At 46.3% G+C, this 15,286-nt stretch overlaps 1 protein-coding gene across 4 annotated transcripts in view; it reads right to left on the bottom strand.

Moving 5' to 3' along the window:
• DVL1 (dishevelled segment polarity protein 1) overlaps positions 1-15,286 on the bottom strand; it is a 63,344-nt gene that overhangs the window by 31,962 nt on the left and 16,096 nt on the right. For all 4 annotated transcript variants that reach the window (XM_050322586.1, XM_050322587.1, XM_050322588.1 and 1 more), the window contains exon 2: positions 5,453-5,522. In XM_050322586.1, the coding sequence (XP_050178543.1) occupies positions 5,453-5,522 (70 nt within the window). The remainder of the gene's footprint in view (positions 1-5,452; positions 5,523-15,286) is intronic.

Raw genomic sequence — 15,286 nt, 5'->3', positions numbered from 1 at the left:
AAAATATTTTAAGCTCTTGCAAAAAAGCCCGAAGGTAAAATATTGTATCTCTTCCGTGCAAGCTATTTTTAGGTTTTTTTCCCAAATTGCCCAGTAAGGACCTGAGAAAAACAAAACATAATTTCATTTGTGTCCCAAAGAACTCAAAATAAATGATTCCCAGGGAAAAATTGTATTCTGTGTTTTGTGTGTGCAGCAGAACAGGGAATCCATCAGCTATTTTTGGCAGAAGCTGCATTTACAGTAAAAACGAGTCAATGTAGAATTCTGACATTCAATTCTATATTGCTGAAAACCTAAAGGTCAACCACTGAAAAGGGATCTACTAAGCAGTACCCCTCTGTCCCAAATTATTTAGTGCTTAAAAGAAAAACAAACAAAAAAAACCCCACTAAATAAACAAAACCACACACACACATGCACAAAAACAAACAAACAAACAAACCTAACCCACCCTGAAATCAAAAGAACAAGATCTAAGATGCAGAGGAGAAAAACAAGCAGGACACAGGAGGGCTGGGGAGGAAGTTTGAACAGCTAATTAGCAGCAGTGATTCTAATTCAATCCTAATTTAGCTGTACATTGAGTTCTCAGGGCAGCAAAAGTAAGCAACAGCTAAAGACTTGCAGATCCTCCCTTGAACATCTTCCCCTATGGAAATCAGTCCTGCACATGACACCAAGATCAAAGTTCCCACCTCTGACAAATAGAAGGATTCAAATGTTATTAAAAAAGATGAAAATCTCAAATTTCTAAACGCCACTCATCTTGTAAAACTTCAAAGTAGCCCCTGGATCAGTCAGGAGGGGAGATGGGGGGGGGAGAGAGAGTTCAGCTCTGTCGTGTGCGTTTAATTCTCCGATTTGAAATTTGAAATGCGTTGTGTGGGTCTGAAATGCACACGCAGGGCCACTGCAGTCATTTACAGTGAGGGCCACAATCATCACAGATGGTTTTGTGAAAGAATCCCAAGCTGTCTGCTACCAGCTGACACACATTTTATAGCGCTGGAGACAAAGAAAAGCTCAGGCCCAGCACATTGAAAACCAGAGAAGGAAACAGCCCTGCCCAAAACACATTATTTTTTAATTTTTTTTTTCCAAAAGGTAAAGACCAACTTTGCTATCCCTGAAAGATTTGTATGCAATTATCTGGTAAGTTCCAGTGAATAGGATATTAAAGAATTCGAAACTGTGAACAATTAACTTACAGCAAGATTTACATAAAACTCCTCCAGTAATTAGCAGCAAATAGAGGCAGATAAGCCCTGCAATTTTATGGGTGTTAGTGTGGAAAAAGTAATTTGCAATTCATAATGCAGGTCAGACACAGATGTTTCAGCTGATTGCTGAGCCAGTGAACAGAAGCCCTTGTCAACATCATCTGCAAAAAGTGCCCTGTGCGATCTCTGAGAGCTCCAAACCAAGGCCAAACCAGGGGGATAAGCACATAAATTTGGAAACGGGCTGATGGGAGGAAAGAGCCTAAAATTTGAAGCAATGTATCTTCTCCCTACTGCCTCCAATCCGTGTGTCTGCCTCAGCTGAATTAAATGGGTTTATAATGCATTATGTCATTTGCTGCTGAGAGCAGAGTCTGCAAAAGCCACGTTGCTGCAGCACACACAGAAGGCTCCACGGTGCTAATTCTCTGAAATAATCAATTTAAGCCACACATCTAAATTTTGCTCTGAGATCCTTGCAGTAGAAGCATCCTCTGTTAGAGGCCTGGCTCAGACTGATCCTCGTGGGTGAAGTTCCTGGGCTGGCCAGCAACCTACACTGCCACAGGAACTGTGTTGATGAATCAGATTAATTCTTAAAATTCTTAATATTAATTCTTAAAATTTCAGAGATTGTAATGTTTCTCTGAAGTGAAAATAGTAACAGCCCCAGAATTAAAATATAACATTGAACTTGTGTGTGTGTGTACATAGATATGGTCTTGTTCTGATCTTCATATTCTCCTGTTTTTCAGCTGGAGAACAGAAAAGCCATATATTTTCAAGTCTCATTTTATTTAAGGAGCTGGGAAAAGAATTCAGCTCTCAACCAGAGACAAAATACCCTTGGGGGTTTGGTTGGGAGAGGGAAGAGGTTAAAGAGGTTAATGCCTTATTGATGTGGAATAGTTTGGTGTTGGGGGACTGCTTTTGCTTCCACTCCAGGAACGTTGGCCCTTGTTGGAACAACCTGAGTCACATTTTGCTGCACAGAAGAGCCCAAATGGTGTCTAGGAGTCAGAATGAATCACTGGTGTACTGAACCAACAATGCAAAGATAAATGTTTTAACTAGACCACACAGATAAAAACAAACACCACCGGACTGGGAAGAAGAGAGCCAGGTCAGGGACGCAGAAGACAATCCAGGTATGATCAGCCTGTTGTCTAAATTAATATTTACCAGCTCAGCAGCTCTGGGGAAAGGGGAAGAAACAGGGAAGAGAATGACACTGAGGAGCAAACACAGTGCAGGTGCTGCACACCGTGGAGGAGGAGGAGGAAAGGGGTTCTCAGGATTAATTCGCTCTCCTGATCAGAGCTACTATTAATTTGCTTTTCCAACAGCAGCTGCTCTCAGGCCACGGCCACACAAGTGCCACCCCCCCAGCCCATTTCACGAGAGGCTCGTTAATCACACATGAGGTCCCTTTTTGTCCCCTCCATTCCCATACTGTCAGAGCCCCACGCTACAGCCCTCAGTAATCCCTGGAGCAGGGACAAAAACAGCACCACCAGCACCCAGGGCTCAGGCGTGCCCTCAAAGCAGCAGATTCAGCAGCACTGAGCCCTTCAGCCAAATCCAGCCCCTCTCCAAGGGAACATCCCACACCAGTGGCCACCAGGATGGATGCTTAGCCACGGCCTGGAGGGGTTAACAGTTCCCACACCAGGATGGACACCAGCCAACCCCCTCATTAAGGAAGAACTTTGTGCTGCCTTCAGATGGACCATCAGGCCTCACAGACCACGGCTGTTTGTTTGTTGGTTTAAACATTAATTTGATTCCCTGATGCCAGTGGATTTTATTCCTTTGACAACCGATTTACTCCTCCACGAAGCACAACACGTGGGGATCACCCCCTTTTTCGTGGAGGCAAGTGGGGCAGATGCCTGTGGTGCTCACTGCCTTCCCTGAGCACTGCCCAGCAGCACAGCTTCAGGTCAGCTTAACTCTGCTTTAAAACACTCCCCCATCTGCAAACCAGGGCATTCCAGTGCCTGACACCCACACTGCTGGGTGGAAATGCAGTCCTTGGAACAGCTCTGGAAGTCACACTGGTTATCAGTCACCTGCTGATGCTGAGGCAAAAGGTTGGGGCACCTCAACAGGTATAGCAGGTCCCACAGAAACAAACCAAAAAAAAACCCTGCTTTTCCTCCTGAATGCATTTTCCAGGGAGAAGCAGGTCACTTTTAAGAGTACAGAACGAAGGGAGAACGCTCTCCCAGTTTTTCAGACCTCAATTTAATACCAAAATCTAACAAGTGCCTAATACTCCGTGCACGTGTGGGTGCGTGGGAGGACTGAGGTGACGTTCACGCCGTACAAAGCCACGGGGGTTTTTTGGCCTGCCCAACACCTGAGAAGCTGCTGGGACTCCACAGCTGCCAGAGCCTGAGTGCCCTAAAATGCAAAGCAATCCTCCCATGAGGAGCATTTCCAGCTGCTCAGATCCCAGCCCCACAATCCACAAGGCATCCCTTGCCTAAGAACAATCTCCCAGTCAAACTGATGTTTACAGGATCCATTGCACTTCCCTCACACAACAATGGATTGCACACACACACACACACACACACTCTGCTGCAGGAACCAGCATGCAATCAATACTGTATTTGATTTTAGACTGAAAGGCCACGTAATCCTGTCTACAAGAAGCCAGGCTTAGAAACTTTAAGCTACCCAGCAGGATTATATGCAAATTCCCTCATCCTGTCTAACTTCAGCAACTGAAGTCTAAAATATTTCAGACCATGGTCTAAGATACTAAAATATTTTAGGGGTCCAGGCTGTGAATGGGAGAGGAAGATCTTCATCTTCTAAAATCAGTATAGGACTGGAGAAATAGGTGGAGGCAGAGCAGCTCATTCCAGCTGAGAATGCCAACAGCCCCAGCTGTGCAGGTGGAAAAAACTCTAGCAAACCTACTTTATTACTACTCCTTTCTTGTGGACCTCGATCCTACCAGAAATAGGAAGGTTGCAAACAAACATCCAAACATTTAATTTACCCAGTGCTGAAAGGCTGCCCCACATCTCCAGTTACTTCAGCAGAGTTCTCATACCATGGCATTATGTTTCTAACCTCTCACTTATGGAGCCAAGCTCTTAATAAAAATACATTTCATGCTCGAGACAAACTTGAGTTTTGGGGAAATGGGCAACTCTTCTCGTCCTCTATTGTGTCCCTCTACCCAAGACTGTAAGGTCAGCTTGAAAGAGGGTATTAAAATCACAGACTACGTCCCAAATTTGGTGTTGAAATATGAAATACTAGTGCTCTCTTCTCTCCCTCAAGGTGCACAACCACTTAATAAACCTTGACAGGGTTAAACCTCCGGTCCCCAGGTGGAGAAAAGTGTGTATGACTTGACCAAATTTATCCAGGGGTTTATCTGTGCCTCAAACATCACCTGAAGGTGGAAATGATTGCATTTCACAGAGCAACCCTGGGGAACACCAGGCTTTTATGGCATCTCCATTAAGTAGAAAGTAACAAGTTTAAAGAAGGAGGCACGTGGAGAAGGGACCAAGCACACAGCTTGTTCACACCCAGCTCGGCACCTGCTTGTGAATGGGAAGCAACCAAAAGCTGTGCAACACTTAGGAGATGGTAATTAATCACTCCAGTTAGCTGACAAACAAACATCACGGCATGCTGGAGACATCAGCACATTAAAAACAGGCAAGAGAAGGAATAAGGGAGATGGGATCCCAGCAGGGCTCGGTAACATCTGGATCACTGACTCCCTCCATAACTGGGCAAAATTACTTCCAGCCCAAATTCCTCTGCCCCTGTTTATTTTTCCAAGGCTATAAATTGTTGTGTCTTTTTCCTGAATGCAAACACAATGTTTAAACCTCATTTAAACCTTCCAGGCACTACCACAATGCCAGGGCAATGAAATTTAAACAACACAACCAAAACCCCCTAGAATATCACATTCATCAGTTTTGGAATAAATTGTTTTGGCTGTTTAGTTAAAGGATTAAAACTGTTTTCATGTTTAAATCATGTTTCAACCCTGCAGACTTTGTGGGTTTCACTCTTATTTTTAAAATAGATTACAGGATGTTATAGATATAATTAAAAACTAAGCTTTTGTTCTCATGTAATTTGAGATTCAAGACCCTTCTAAAAATCAGGATCCAGGTACCAACTCTGCTGCTACTGTACATATTGCATCAAACAGCACAGATTTATTACAGACACATGAGCCAACATACCCAGGACACCACTCTTCCATTGAAGCAAGGGAGCTTTGCATTGTCATCTGAGATCTCCTCCTTTACCACCCTGGAAAAAAAAAAATAGGAAAAAAATCAGGAGTTTGAAATGACATAAGATTAGAAGTGGTTTTCTCAAAAAGCCAACCTGAAGTCCAGTCAAACTCCATAAAAATGTGTGGATCCACAACCACGTTTTCCTTTATTTATGTTTTTGCCTTACTTTGTGTAAAGAAAAAACCACCACAGCCACAAAGCAACTGAAACATGGAGGGGGGAAAACTGGTCAGGAAGGAGAAGACTGCAGAGCAAATGGGCAGTTTCTTTCCAACTTACTTTTGGAAAACTGCAAATAAATAACTCCACCACTAATACCTGCATTTGCACATATTTTAAGAGGCAATGAACACCACCTTCTTTTCTCCACACTTATTTGCATTGTTAATGCCTGGCAGCGCAATATTAGGCAGTTCTTCACCCCTTTCCTATTATTGGAAAGAAAAACATCTTAAAATATTCATTTAACTCCTAAAGAATCCGTCCTCCCTTCACCTTTTGGCAGCAGGAATCAGATCACATGGTTCCATTTATTGGTTTTAGTCATTTATACTTGGACTCTGAGGAGACAATTAAGAGTAAACTCCACTGAAAGCAACAAAATACCCAGGGTTTTAAAAACCTCTGACAATTCAGCAAAGCTCTCAGACCTGTAATTCTGGAAAGCTGCAAAGCCTGTGTGCAGGCAGAGGATTTAGACACTTGCCTGGGATCTCCAGCCCCAGTGGATGGACTCAAATTCAGACATTACCTTTTGATCTTCATGGAGTCCTGCAGAGAACACTCCCTCAGCAGAGCCCCAAATGCTGAGTCAGCAAAGAAAGACACTGCAATAATTTTATCTTGACAGCTGTAGGTTTTAAATGGCAGCATCTTCCCCCTACCCCCCCATAAGGAAATGACACTTATGGCACCTCAGGAATCACATGGAGGATTTCTGCACCAAGCTCCAAGATTTAGGCAAAAATCAGGCATTAAAACCACACTGACAGAAAAGGCTTGGGGGACTTTCTCAGAAGGAGCTCCCTGCAATACTGCACTGACTGGTTCAGTTGTCCTCGTGATGGAAAACGAGCTCCTGGACTCGCCACCGACAAACCAACGAGCTCCATCACAGCCCCAGCCTCTGCTGCAGCTGAAGGGAACAACTTCCAGATCTGTTGCAACTTGAACTACTAAATATAGCCCTGAGCTATGAGGCAAGAGAATGACAGACTGTAATTCCCAGCTTGCTTTGGGCAGCAATCAACAGCGCCAAGAACATCAAAGACAGCAGCAGCCACTAATTTCAAATATCGCTGTTTTACAAATCATTATTTGTAGTGAAGAGGCAGCTCCTTTCAGTTCTCAGCAAGGAGAGAAGCAATGGAGAGGAGGCAAGAAAGGAACAGGAATGGTTGCAGCAAATGCTTCAGTCTGAGAGCAGCTTTGTGTTTGTCCATAAAAACCTGGGAGCCAGGGCAGGGGGAGACACCTGCCTTTGTCTGGTCTTGGAACACACAGTCCATTAGGAACTGATATCCTGAATATCAGGGTGGGTAAAGCCCTAAATAACGGGTTCACAACCCAGAGCCAGCCAAAGGCAGTGTGGAAAAGAAGAGGGGATGCATTTCATCTGCCAGAGAGAGCTCCTGAGAGGTGAAGAAGTCCACTGGCATTGGATGTGATCGACTGTGGAGACACATCACCAGCGCCCTCAGTGTGATTGTTAACAGGCTTACTGTCTGGTACCAAGACCAAAGACCATCTGATACCAAGAAACACATCCCCTGCTCTCCCAGAGTGAAAGCTTCCCTTCAGAAAAGGAGACAGTTGTTTCCCAGGTCACATCCTGCCTCTGTAATTGCTGGGGGGGGTGGGACACACACGGTCCCCCTCCCAGCACACACAGTCTCCCACCCAGCTGAGGTGAGGAGCCACTCTGGGTCAGGGAGAAGAGAGCAAATAAACACCTGTCTGTCCACAAAGCCACTACTGAGTGAAAAAAAAAAACAACAAAGGTGACACAACAAAACAGCCACTTCCAGCTCAGCCGGGTCACCAACCCCTCTGTGTTCCACCTGTACACGGTTCTCTCTTGAAAAGGGGAGGGAGGGGAGACTCTGCCAGCACACCAACTATTTAAGAGATTTCTTTTTCTTCCCTGTTCAGAGACTTGAGGCGCTTTCCTTTTCCCTGCACTCCAGGAAAAACCTCGATGCACCAGACACGAGATCCTTCAGTTCCTCCTCTTCGAATGCACCTACCAGGTAAAAGGGAGGTAAAAGAAGACCACGGGGGAACAGCTCACCCAAGGTCACTCAGAACATCAGAGACAGAGCATGAGAAAGACCCCACACTCTTGAATAGCCCCCAAGCAGCTGCCCTACATCCCCAGCAAGCCCCCCACTACCACACCTCCCATCTGAGGGGATCTGCAGAGAAGGGTGTGGATATGTGGGGAAGGGGAGGAGGGAGCAGTTCCAGGAGCTCACATCCTCTGCTTTATTTGACTTAGAGGAGATTTAACAACTAATTACTAAATGAAACAATCACTGCTGGTAACAGCCCCTCCTTCCTCTCGCTTCCTGGAATTGTGTCTGGATCCTCTGGCTTTCCTACCACCCTGCTCTGCACAAAAAGGTGTTTGTGCATTTACCCACCCCAGCCCTGTTCACCCTCTCACCTGTTTCTGCGACAGGTCACGCTCCTGCTCACCTTCCCAGTACCCTGACTCCTTGTTTTCCTCCAAAGAGCTGGGAAAACCAGGATTGTTTAGCTTCACCCTGTCTCTCATCCTTCTGCCAAGCCGTTTGCCTCAGAATATCCGCTGATCCCACATTAACTGGGATGTACAGGTGAGCCCCACAAGCTCCTGATGACTGGGATTCACGAGCATTTAGGTAGTTGCCCATTAAGCCCTGGGTTTGTTAGTGTTGCTCACACTTGCATTTTGATTGCATCATGCATGTCTGTGACAGACTGCACCTCCACCACCAGCTGGAGGATTTTTCTTGGAAAATGAGCTTAACAAGTAAATTTCCCTTTCCAGTTGCAGGCCCAGTCCTCCAAGATCACAGCCAGGGGAGATGCAGGGTTGACACAGCAGTGTGGCCCTGCAGATTCCTTGCAGGTTAATGTCTGCCATGACACAAAGCGAGCATCCTAATTTAATTCAGCACCAGATTAATCACATCTCATCACTGGGATCATAATCAAGTCTTTCCTTAACTCTAATTGTCCTTTACTGACGGGAGAAGGGGAGAGAAGCTTCATTCCTTACTGACTTGCTTGGGGATCCTCAGAGAGAAATCAAAGGAATGAAACCCTTCAAGTACCTTCAGTGACTCCTGCCACCTCAAAGGCAGGTAGGAGATTATTCAGGTGTTGGTTTTGATTCACAGAATCACGTTGCTTGGAAAAGAAATCCAGGGATCATCTGGCCCAAGCTCCTGCTCACAGCAGGTTTGGGTTGCTCAGGGCCATGTCCAGTCAAGCTTTGAGTATCTCCAAGGATGGATATTCCACAACATAATTTGGGCAACTTCTACTGACGGAGCAGCAGTTTTCCAAAAACCTGTTTAAATTAGTAAAACTGTAAGTAATCAGAATTTGGAATCCAAGGCTGCAGAGCTTTGAAACAGTCTTGCTGGAGCTGATTAACACTTCAATTTGAATCTTTAAAAATAAAACCTTGGGCTTTTTGTAGCTGAGGCCAGGACACAGAGAGCCTTTAACCACCCTCCCAGCACAGAGAAAGGAATGGGTATTAAGCCCCTTGCTGAATTTACAGGTGAGGCTTGGCTCGGATGTAGTGGGTTTTTTTCTGGAAAGAAGGAAGAATGGAAAAGAGAAATCCCTCTGCTGAGCAGATAAACACCCCAGTGCAGAGCAGAGTGGAAGGGCTCTGCTCAGCACAAAGGATCTGTGCTGCACGAAAGCCTCACATCTTGCCTGCACCCCACAGAGCTGGTGAGCAGGAACTGTGTGGCAGCACTCCCCTTCCTCCTTCCCTGTGGAAGGCTCGTGCCAATCACTCCTCAAAATACCACAGTGGAGCCAGCATTCTCTCTTTTTTTGGGTTGTTATTCCCGAACTACTCTGTCAGTGCTGTGCCTTTCCATATAAGCACTGCTGTGTGCCAGCTCCCCCATAAACCTGTCAAAAATGGATATGAGCGTGCTACCCACAATTATGACAGAAATGACACACCCATATCTACAAAAGTGACACAACTGTGGAACAAAACCCTCTTCAAACAAAGACACCCAGCTTCAGTGCACACGAGCTCCTTTTTTTTACAGGTTCTGTAGAAATTTTAGCGAGAAAACGGGAAACGAGGTGTTGGGGAAGTCACCTCTTCCCACACAGGTGACAAGCACATCAAAAAACACCTTCTTTTTCTTCGTTTATATAATTAGCTGCTAGCCTCTGCCTCGTGTTATTCTTCACCCTTGTGAAAACCCAAACACACAGTCCTGGTGATTCTGTCTGCAATTAAAACAGTTAATGCTCCCGTTTATTTACACACCACTTATCCCCTGCCACATCTGATCCTCAGCACCACACTAAACGCTTTTGCCCACGGAACTGCCTCTTCCCTGGTTTTTTCCACCCCTATTCCTGCAGGCACATCCAAGCACTTTGCCCTGCCAGCCTCCTGGAACAGCAGGGATGATTTATCATCTTCCAGGAGAACTGCAGGACACCGGAAAAGTTTTGGCACCTTGGGCCTGGACCAGGTTAGGTGACCTGAGCCTTAAGCACGTGGATGAAGTAAGAACTGCTGTGTTCCCTGAGAGAGAATCAGCCCAAATCTGTCCTTATTCCAAGCATAAAGCTTCACTTTTTATGGCAGTTAAGTTGGGACTCAAGGACAACTAAATTTGTTCGGGCTCTGCCCTGGCACCAACGCGCTGCATGACCTCGAGGAGGGCACCTGGCAAGAAAATTATGGCACCTCCACGTTTGAAAGCTCCTCTGTGAGCATTTAAGACAGACATTCAAGCAGCAGAAAACCTCCTTACTTGGTCAGGGAAGGTCCAGATTCTGCCTGAGCGAGATCAGGGCACGAGAATCCCAAAGCAAGGACGGGAGAATGGGAGGGAGGGAGGGAGGGAGGGAAGCGTTTGTGTTGCAGCTGCCTGCCTGGGAACAGGGGAATTCTGATCCACAGCAAGCCCGTTTTGCCCTCTGCATCACCCCCCAAGCACTCTGAAAGGCCTGTCAGTCCTCCCCGAGTGCAGCCCTCTGACACAGTGACTCATAGGAAAAGGTTTCCACGTGTTTTGAACCAACTGGTCCTTGGGCTCGCAGCCCAGAGCTGCCTCATCCTCCCATTTCAGTCAAGAGCAGCTCAGCCCAGCTCCAGACCCTGCCAGCAATTCTGCCCATTACCTCAAAAGGGTCTCCAAACACGCTGCACTTTGCAGCCTCTGTGAGGAACGGCTTCCAATTAAGCACTTTGAAATATTTATGACTGACTGTTAAAGAGCAGTGGCACGTAGAGAATATGATTTGCTCCTCTGCCCCTTAATTAACAATATTTCAAATAGCTGTGCCACGCTCAAGGTGTGAAAAATCCCACTAAAATACAGGCATTTATGGGTTTTAAATTGATATCTCAAGAAATTAGTTTGATTTGAGCACTAACAGGCACAACTGTGCACACTGTTCCCCTCCACTCCATGCCCAGCTAACCCAGAAAAAAGGTTACCTTTAATTTTGTGCCCAGAGAAGCAAAGAAATGGTTGATTTTTGGAGTCCTAAGACCTTAAAATTTCTTTTTATCTATACCATCTACTCCCTCAGAAAGAGCTGGGAATAGAACCGGCCAAAACAAGCATTTAAGCCACACTGACAGTTTTCTGCCTTTTCTGTTAGTCCCCTTTTTCCCCTGCTCCCTGTATTGTTTAGTAAATTATTTATGTGGCTACATTTCAATCTCACAGGTGTTAATGAACCTATTCTTGCAGCTGTCCCAAGGGGACAGGCACGATCTCTGCCACAAAACCAAGGAAGTCACAGTCTTGAAGGGACAGGTCAGCATAATTACGACCTGAACCCAGCTTTCCGAGTCCCACTCCAACGCCTGAGCTACAAACCAATAAATATTAACAAGCCCCCGTAAAATTAAACAGGTCTTGACAAACAACCTAGGAAAAAAAAATAAAAAAAAAGAATCACTGCACAGGAGATGAGTGCCAGCAGTTGAGCTGGCTGTGGAATGCCCATTTCAAACAGCTGGCTCAGATTTGGCTTTCCCCAAGGGGGCAATTATCTTCCAAAACTCCGGAGCAGGACGCTCAAAATAGCGCTCAGGGATGTCATTCACACGGAGTCGAGGCAGGGATGCAGCCTGTTGGAAAGCCAGGGCTCTGCAGGCAGGTCGTGACCCGGCACTCTGAGAGCTGCACGACGTTCCTGGAGCCTCCTTGGGAGGCTTGGGGTTGAAAGACAAGGTTTTTGGCAGTGCACAGACACGAACAGCACATCCTTTCAGCTGTGCTTTCAGTCCTTCCAAAGTTATTTGGGAAGCTCTAAGGGCTCCATGGATGCCCAGGATGTCACAGCATCCCCAAGGATGTTCTGGGATAACATCAATTCACCAACGTGCAGCCACTGCTCTTGGATCTCCAGCCAGAATTGAGTGTGGATGTCCCAGCCTGAGCCTGGAATTCATCTGCTCACGATCAAAATGGACCAAATGAGGCATTTCGAGGTACTAAACCCAAATTAGTTTGCACCCAGCTGGCTCAAGCAGTGACAGCAGCAGGAATTACTTCCCCAGGGTTCATTACAGTCCACGGATCACACCAGGGGCTCAGGGATCTCCTCTGGCTGCCAGACCACCCTTCAGCCCCCTGCTGCCACAAATTATTCCAAGGGTTTCCCACACTAACAGGATTCACATCAAGACAGATCCACTCTTTGCTGTCACACCCCCAAAATGGCACAAAGGCAACTCCTCATCCCGTGGCTCACATCCCCCCACCAGTCAGGCAGAAAGGGGGTTCTGGGTGGCAGCAGGAGACATGAACAGGGCCAAAACATCAGTTTCTCTTCATCATTTCTTCCCCTAAACATCACTTTTAAGATAACTAAGTTTCCATCTAAAAATCTAATTTCCTCTGAAACTCTCTGAATATTCCTGCATGGGATAACAAAAATCCCAGACACAGTCAGGTCCTCATTTTAGAAAATGAGTAACTGTGTGGATTAATTTTGCAAAACAAGGGAGTTTATTTCTACCATTCTAAGTAAGCACTGGGTATGGCAGCAACCCCAGGCCTCTTATTACAACTGACCAATTCATTTTCAATAAAAGGTGTCACACAGCCATGGCAAAGTCAGCAACCAGCTGCCAAACAACACAACCCAAGAAATGCTAAACCCACAGCAGAGTGGGCAAGATAAGAATCAGTTTTGATTCCTCTGTGAAATGTTCCTTTTGTGCTCTCCTAAAAGCACCTCATCATAATAATAAAGCTGGGTCAGAAAACAGCCACAAGTGTTAATCAATACCTCACAGAAATATTATTTACAGACAGGTTGAATAATTGCTAACAAAGAGATAAGTGCCAATCCAGTTACACCAGAAGAAAACACATTATCCACCAGTGGCTACAGTGCTCCAAGACTCCAGATACTTGGGAGAGAAAAGAAGCTATTCATAAATTTGTTTAGTATGGTCCCTGTGCAGAAACCTCAAACACTTATTACAGATAATATCTCCCTCCCCCTAGGTTATTTGTCTAGACATATTTTAATTAAATGGCCTAATTCTGGTCACTGATGTGGTGGAAATCATTTAGTTCAGTTTAACGAGGTCTTTTGGTCTGTACCAGCCCAGCTTCCAGAGGTACAGCCCACGAGTCAGATGTGAGCTGGAGTGGATGTGACATGGATAAAACACAGGCACCACCAGGGTGGAGTCAAACACCTCTGGCACCTTCAGAGCACATGCCAAAGGTCAACCCTCCCACAGAAAACCCCCCCAAAAGGCCATGTACCCTTTTGTTTTGTGGGAAACCACCGGCAGCCTTCACTGGTGGGTTCTTTGTGGGAGCTTGGGAAGTGAACTGCACCCTGCACGCAATTCCCAGAACCTCCAGCTGCCCTCAAAGGGATAAAACACGAACCCACTTCATGTTCCAGCTGCTCACATGGCCTGGACACTCTCTGTGGACAAAGCACTCTGCAATCCAGATCCCAAATGAGGTCGTCCTTGGGTGCCCCCTTGGAAGTTTAGTCTCCCACCAGGAACACGCTGCTGGTGGTGGGGTCAGCAGAGCCCCAGCCCTCCAACACTTCCCTGGGACAGCCACACTGCAGGACAAACTTGTAACACAACGAAAAACTGGGTTCAGACCTCTTGCATTCAGACCTGGTAATAAATTCCACCCACACTTCAGACTTCAAAGTGCAACTGGACCTACGAGTTTGTTTAGGCGTTAAAAGGGAGATTTCCAGCTTGTCACAGAATCCCAAGTCAGATATAAATTAAGGAGCAGGGAGCCTCTGGGTGTGGGTCCACATGGGAAGGTGAGCACTCTCAAAAGACTTCCCCCCCCACACTGTCACACATTTTACAACAATATCTACCGTTCCACTTGGAAAAACAGCAGAGTGGTAGCACAGACTGCAGGGGCTGATGGATCACAGCTGTCCATATAAACAGGGGTGAGCCAACCTCCCTCATTTCAGGAACTGGAACACAGTTTGGAACTGGAACACAGTGATAAGAGGTGGTTATTTCATTTACCATCATGCTCCTGAAGAACTGTAAGCAAGAGGAAAACTGCAGGGACTCACTCAGGCACCTGACACAGGCTTTTGAGTTATTTATAAGGAAATACTTGTCCAAGCTGTTCTTGTTCAGGGCATCCCCACAAGATCCAGCAGCACTGAAGGACACAGGAATGCTCTATTCCCCCCTTTTCCCCAGGTGCACCACAAGCTTTTCCATCAGATCACCAGCTCCTCGTTCCTCATGCAGCCAGACACGTGTGCCAACAGCTCTTCCAGCCACCCATTTAAGGAAAATTAAACTCAGATAGGTCTGAACCATTCAGCTGAGACGGGGAGCAAGCTTGCCAAGAACTGCCACGCACCAAGAAATGGTGCTCCTCCAAACACTGCCCCCGTGGAACCCTTATCCAGGAGCTGGAAAAACACCCAGGGAGCCTGTTCTGGGAGAGGCCCCATTAACACAGGAGGGACCTGCTCTTTACCTGCCCAGCTCTGCCTGTTTGGATCCCCACCTCCCACTCTTGGGAAAAAAAAAAAAAAAGAAAGAGTCATTTCAGCAACCTGAGAGGCTGCTCAGAGCAACAGCTCAGATAAAAGGTGCTGGGATTTTATGCATCACAGGCAGAGAGCTGAACCTTCTCCATATGCAAAGGGAGAGCAAGGAAAATGCAAACCTTTCATTCCAAAGCGCATTTGACTTCTAAATGGGTGTTTCACGGAATGGTTTGGGTTGGGAGGGACCTTAAAGACCATCTTGTTCCACCCCCTGCTGTGGGCTGCTCCAACCTGGCCATGGACACTTCCAGGGATCCAGGGGCAGCCACAGCTTCTCTGGGCAACCTGGGCCTCTTCATCCTCACAGCCAACAATTCCTTCTAAATATCCAATCTAAACCTCCTCTCTGACGTTCTGAAGCCATTCCCCCTTGTCCTGGCACTACGAGCTCTTGTAAATTTTTGTAAACCTACTATTCGTAGGTTGAATCCACCAGAACTCTGCCCTTAATTTTCCAGTGCATTAGTGCTGGGGAGAAGGGGAGGAAAACAC

Source organism: Myiozetetes cayanensis, unplaced genomic scaffold, assembly GCF_022539395.1.
Source record: "Myiozetetes cayanensis isolate MyiCay16 unplaced genomic scaffold, myiCay2020 scf28, whole genome shotgun sequence".
NCBI classification, from domain to species: Eukaryota; Metazoa; Chordata; class Aves; order Passeriformes; family Tyrannidae; genus Myiozetetes; species Myiozetetes cayanensis.
The sequence above is the reverse complement of the archived record's forward strand: the minus strand, read 5'-3'. Positions and strand labels throughout refer to the sequence as shown.